At 38.4% G+C, this 4,794-nt stretch overlaps 1 protein-coding gene across 1 annotated transcript; it reads right to left on the reverse strand.

The window, feature by feature from the left end:
- Positions 1 to 467: 467 nt before the first annotated feature.
- LOC106315198 (oligopeptide transporter 1-like) lies at positions 468 to 3,601 on the reverse strand. Its single transcript, XM_013752946.1, has 5 exons — positions 1,996 to 3,601; positions 1,088 to 1,115; positions 1,000 to 1,004; positions 682 to 860; positions 468 to 594 (listed from the first exon to the last, which is right to left on the reverse strand). The coding sequence occupies exons 1-5, from the start codon at positions 2,065 to 2,067 to the stop codon at positions 468 to 470; spliced, it is 411 nt and encodes a 136-aa protein (XP_013608400.1). The 5' UTR covers positions 2,068 to 3,601.
- Between the last annotated feature and the right edge of the window lie 1,193 nt (positions 3,602 to 4,794).

The following is a 4,794-nucleotide window of genomic DNA, read 5'->3' on the forward strand; positions in this document are numbered from 1 at the left end:
ACTATATTTCAATTCATTACGACTCTAAAAAGTTACTAAGATGAATCACCACATTTTATTCCAAATATTTGTTCAAGTTCGATAACAGCTAGATTTTCACAAATTATATTAAAAATGCTGCAAAAGTTAACCATTACAAATGATATCTTCTCCAGAATATTAGTCTTCAAGTATACCGTTATATGTTGTATTGCTTCTATACATCATCAAATTATCATTCGAGGAGTTGAGGACATACTTTCCATAATGTTCCCTCTCAGACCAAACTCCAGAAGGAAATATTCTTCGCCTAGAAAGCCAAAACATAATTTCGGCATATACGTTGTTGCATGGTTGCCACTTGCCAGAGATGGTAAACTCAATCAGCACTAATATGGAGAGAGGAGGATGAAAAGGAAGAGCAGCTGATGGCAGGAGAAGAAGAGCGAGAGAAAATGCGAGAGATTAGGAAGCTGAGGCATTAAAAGTTAGAAGAAACCTCTGATCTGGGTCAGAGGTACCGCTTGATAGTTCTTCTTCATCAATCTTGAATGCACATCTCCGAAATTGTCTTTTGTTGCTGTCGTTGCCTTCTTCCACATCCCCCATATAAACCTTGAGAATACAAACAAACACAAAAGAAGCTTAGAGAGAGAGTTATCATCATATCAGGTATTCAAAAGATGTATCAAGATCACTTACTTTCCGTCATAGAGGGCGACATGAGATAAAAAAGAAGCAAAGCTGAGTCCATAGAGCAAAGCAAACATCAAACTCAAATAGAGCTTGCTGTAACCGTTGTAAGCATCTAGATTGATATCAAAGTCCTTCTCGGTATGTCCAGCATGATCAAAGGTTTGCGAAGTATAGAACGGAAACTTCTGTGCATCATAAGTATTACTCCAGTAAAAGATAGGTACAACAATGTATAAGAAGATGAAGAATCCTGAAAAGTAGTTGTCTATGGCAAAAGACGGAACAGTAAGAAACAATCTAATGGAGTCAAGTAGCCCTTCTTACCATCACTGCAAAGAACAACCGCAAGTTTCATCCCTCTATTTACAAATACTTGGAAAGAAACAATCTAATTTTTACAAACAAAACATACTTAAACACAGTCGTTCATTCCCTTTTTCCTACAAACAAAAAAATAAATAATCTGAATGATAAAAAGTGAAGTGTGAGAGGGATAAAACCTTTAAACATGGGGAAAGACCTGAAGAAGAAGCTTGGAGCTGCCTTGCACAATCATTGCAGCTTCCCAACAAAGCCTGAGGCAAACCTTCATTGTTCTCAACTACTCCATCCTCATCTTTATTCTTCAATTTCCTAAAACGCATGAATACCTTTTTCAATTTTTTTTTGCTAAAACACATTCGTACGTAGCTCAGCCTACTAAGAAAATAAACTATATAAGCTCCCCTCCATATACAGATATCACTTTAACATTTCACATTAAGTAAATTGATAAACCAACAGACCCTAATCTTCTAATAAGAGCGAAACTTTGAATCAACTTCAGTCAGATAATCAACCCATCAACCAAGGATCTAAACCCAGAAACCATCGAAAGAGGAGTTAGCCATTTTTATGGAAAGATTTTTTATGACATCCACAGCTTTGAGAGGATGATGTTCAAGGTAAGAGGACTTATCTTTTTATAAGCTACATTTAATGTTAGATCGTGCTCGATGTGGGTTGATAGAGTTAAGAAGTATGATAAAGACGATGAATCAATACAATACGTCGTAACGCCTCGATTGATTTGAACAGAAGGTAAAACGTCACGACTGAAGATTCGCACAACGATTCTTCACATCGATTGAACACCCCAAAACTCCATTGTTGGTATTAGAGAACGAAGCAGAACATTTCTGGTGCAATCTAATTTTTACAAACAAAACATACTTAAACACAGTCGTTCATTCCCTTTTTCCTACAAACAAAAAAATAAATAATCTGAATGATAAAAAGTGAAGTGTGAGAGGGATAAAACCTTTAAACATGGGGAAATACCTGAAGAAGAAGCTTGGAGCTGCCTTGCACAATCATTGCAGCTTCCCAACAAAGCCTGAGCCAGACCTTCATTGTTCTCAACTACTCCATCCTCATCTTTATTCTTCAATTTCCTAAAACGCATGAATACCTTTTTCAATTTATTTTTGCTAAAACACATTCGTACGTAGCTCAGCCTACTAAGAAAATAAACTATATAAGCTCCCCTCTAAACTTATATATCGATTGAGGAGGTTCGCCCTAAAACTCTCCTAGACACGAGAATCGAGGAGCCGCCGCAAGTTCCACATCTTGACGCCGGTGGTGCCTCTGGCCGCCGGCGTCGACATCTAAGCTCTTATGTGTTCCTCCAGCTCCACTACGATGTAATTTTCTACTGTTTTCTCGCTAAAAGCTTCATCCACTCTCATCTCTTTGGTGCCTCTTCGAGTTCAGATCTGGCCGTGGAAAGACCCGACTCTACTCATAAGAGTTCGTCGCAGGACAACCGTGGTATCCCATCACTGGTTTACGCCTCCTCGCCGGATTTATCTGCGAACTCACCGTCTTTCGCCGCCGCTTCTCCAGATACATCGCTGTCTAACGCTTCTCACCATTACCAAGAAGTTACCAAAGCTCTCCTCTGTGAGACCTTCCCTGAAACCGGTTTTGCTCGTGGTGCGACTTTGGATTTCCTAGATTCTCTGGACCTTCAAACCTTCTCGCTTGGTCAGTGCTCGGTCTCTCCCATGCCATTTCTCCTTCATCTGGGCTGAATCTGGCATGTTCCCGATTTGTGAATGCCTTGGTTACCATTACTCCAACCTGTGTGAGTTTGTCTCTCAGTTTCAATCGAAACATTACTGCTTTATGCAGCTTCCTTTCCGGCTGTTATCCGGCTTCCTTTGTTCTCCTTTGGGAAGATTATGATTATTTAGTCTATCTCCCGCTTGTAGCCCAAGTTTATTGCGTTTCTCTGGCTGGTAATAGATCGAGCAGTCTCTTTGGACGAACTCCTAAACCTCTGTTAATTACAACTGCAATTCGTTTTGCCTTGGTAGTTCTCAAGTTTACCGTCTCTAGTTGGTCGTGTTTGTGTTTGAAATATTACTCCTTTGTGGAGAGTTTCGGTCCTTTTACAGAGAATCAAGTCTACTTTATTGCTACTAGACTTCCTTTCTCATTTCTCGGTGAAATGAGCAAGCTATGTGTCGAAGCATATGAAGTCTCCCTACGTAACGGTACAATTCGGTTATGCTCCTCTACCTCCTCCTTACTACAGGATGGATGTGTTCTCAAGGTCTTGTCGGAAGGCCTCCCGTATTATCCACGTGACTTCGTGACATCGTTGGTTACAATTTCGGGTTTAGAAGCATCGTGTGTGCTTGCTAGTTTACATGGCATCCTTACGCTCATCACCAACATTGACGTCGATAATCGAGGACTTCTCTACATTCTGTGTGGTATTTGCGTCAAGATTCCTTCTATCTATCATGCTTTTACATTATGTTTTGCGTTTGTTGCAACATTTCCTTTTGCCATCTTGGCTGTATTTTCAGTTGTATGGAACCTCTACTCCATTTTTGGAGAGTAATTTTGCTATAACAAGCTTCAGTTGACAAAAAAAAAAAAAAAACTAGCCAATAAGGTTCCTCACATGCTTGGGTATCTTGCTTTAACTTTCCAGCTGGTGCCAGCCTGTCTAAAGCTCTCTAGCAGTGACCAGACCTTATCCAAACTCCTCCTTGCTTATCCAGACTCCTCCTGGCGTGTTTCACTCTCCAAATGGATGCAAGGTAACTTCCCAAGCCTTTTAACTTAGTTACCACAGTAACAATAAAGTTACTGTGGTAAATCTTCATTCAATGTTAGATCGTGCTCGACGTGGGTTGATAGAGTTAAGAATAAGAAGTATGATAAAGACGATGAATCAATACAATACGTCGTAACGTCTCGATTGATTTGAACAGAAGGTAAAACGTCACGACTGAAGATTCGCACAACGATTCTTCACATCGATTGAACACCCCAAAACTCCATTGTTGGTATTAGAGAACGAAGCAGAACATTTCTGGTGAAATAGAGGAACTCTATTATACATGCATAGAGCATTTTCAACTCTATAATAGAGATCTCTGTTTTAGAGGAAAATATAGAAGTGTACATTGGAGATGCTTTTAGAGATTAAAGAAGGACATGAACCCTAAATTTTTGTGTCGACTTCGGTGAAGACGACGCTCGTCTCTCTCTCTCTCTCTCTTTTTCTTGAAACACCACTCGTCACTCTCTCTATTGGGCTCTATTTAGCTATTGAAAAAAGCCCATAAATTGATCGATTAAATGAAGTGACGCGTTTTGGACGCAGGGACACGCGATGAGAAGCAGCTACTTATCTAGCTGGCATCCCATGTGGCGTAAAGATGAGAGATAAAACCCTATTTTATATATAAAAATATTTCCTTCTTTTTATAATACAAGATATTTAGAGAAGATTTAACGTTTCAAAACATAAAATGTTTTAATAGTTTATAAATTTAATTTAATTTTATTGAATACTGAGTAATCAATAATCTTTTATCGCATTATTTATTATTGATTAATTTATATTATTAATTTTTAATGAATTTTTTAGTTTTTGTGATTTTAAACGGTTTTAAGTGAAAGTATTGTTTGGATGCATGTCTTTTATTGTATATTTCAAACTTTTGAACTCACGAAACTGGATATCAATTTAGATCGCGTTGATAAAATATTCACATATCATCAAAATCTCTTTCAACACCCTACATAACAAGTTGACAAAAAAAGGTTTTGGATAAA

This window comes from Brassica oleracea, chromosome C9 (assembly GCF_000695525.1).
Source record: "Brassica oleracea var. oleracea cultivar TO1000 chromosome C9, BOL, whole genome shotgun sequence".
In the NCBI taxonomy this organism is placed as follows: domain Eukaryota; kingdom Viridiplantae; phylum Streptophyta; class Magnoliopsida; order Brassicales; family Brassicaceae; genus Brassica; species Brassica oleracea.

What these genes read in the sequence shown, in the direction of transcription:
- LOC106315198 (XM_013752946.1), bottom strand. Translation starts at nt 2,067, where the DNA reads ATGAAGGTCTGGCTCAGGCTTTGTTGGGAAGCTGCAATGATTGTGCAA. An exon ending in GCTCCAAGCTTCTTCTTCAG is followed by an intron (nt 1,116 to 1,995) that starts GTATTTCCCCAT and finishes TTTTGTTTGTAG; the next exon opens with GAAAAAGGGAATGAACGACT. An exon ending in GTCGCCCTCTATGACGGAAA is followed by an intron (nt 595 to 681) that starts GTAAGTGATCTT and finishes TGTATTCTCAAG; the next exon opens with GTTTATATGGGGGATGTGGA.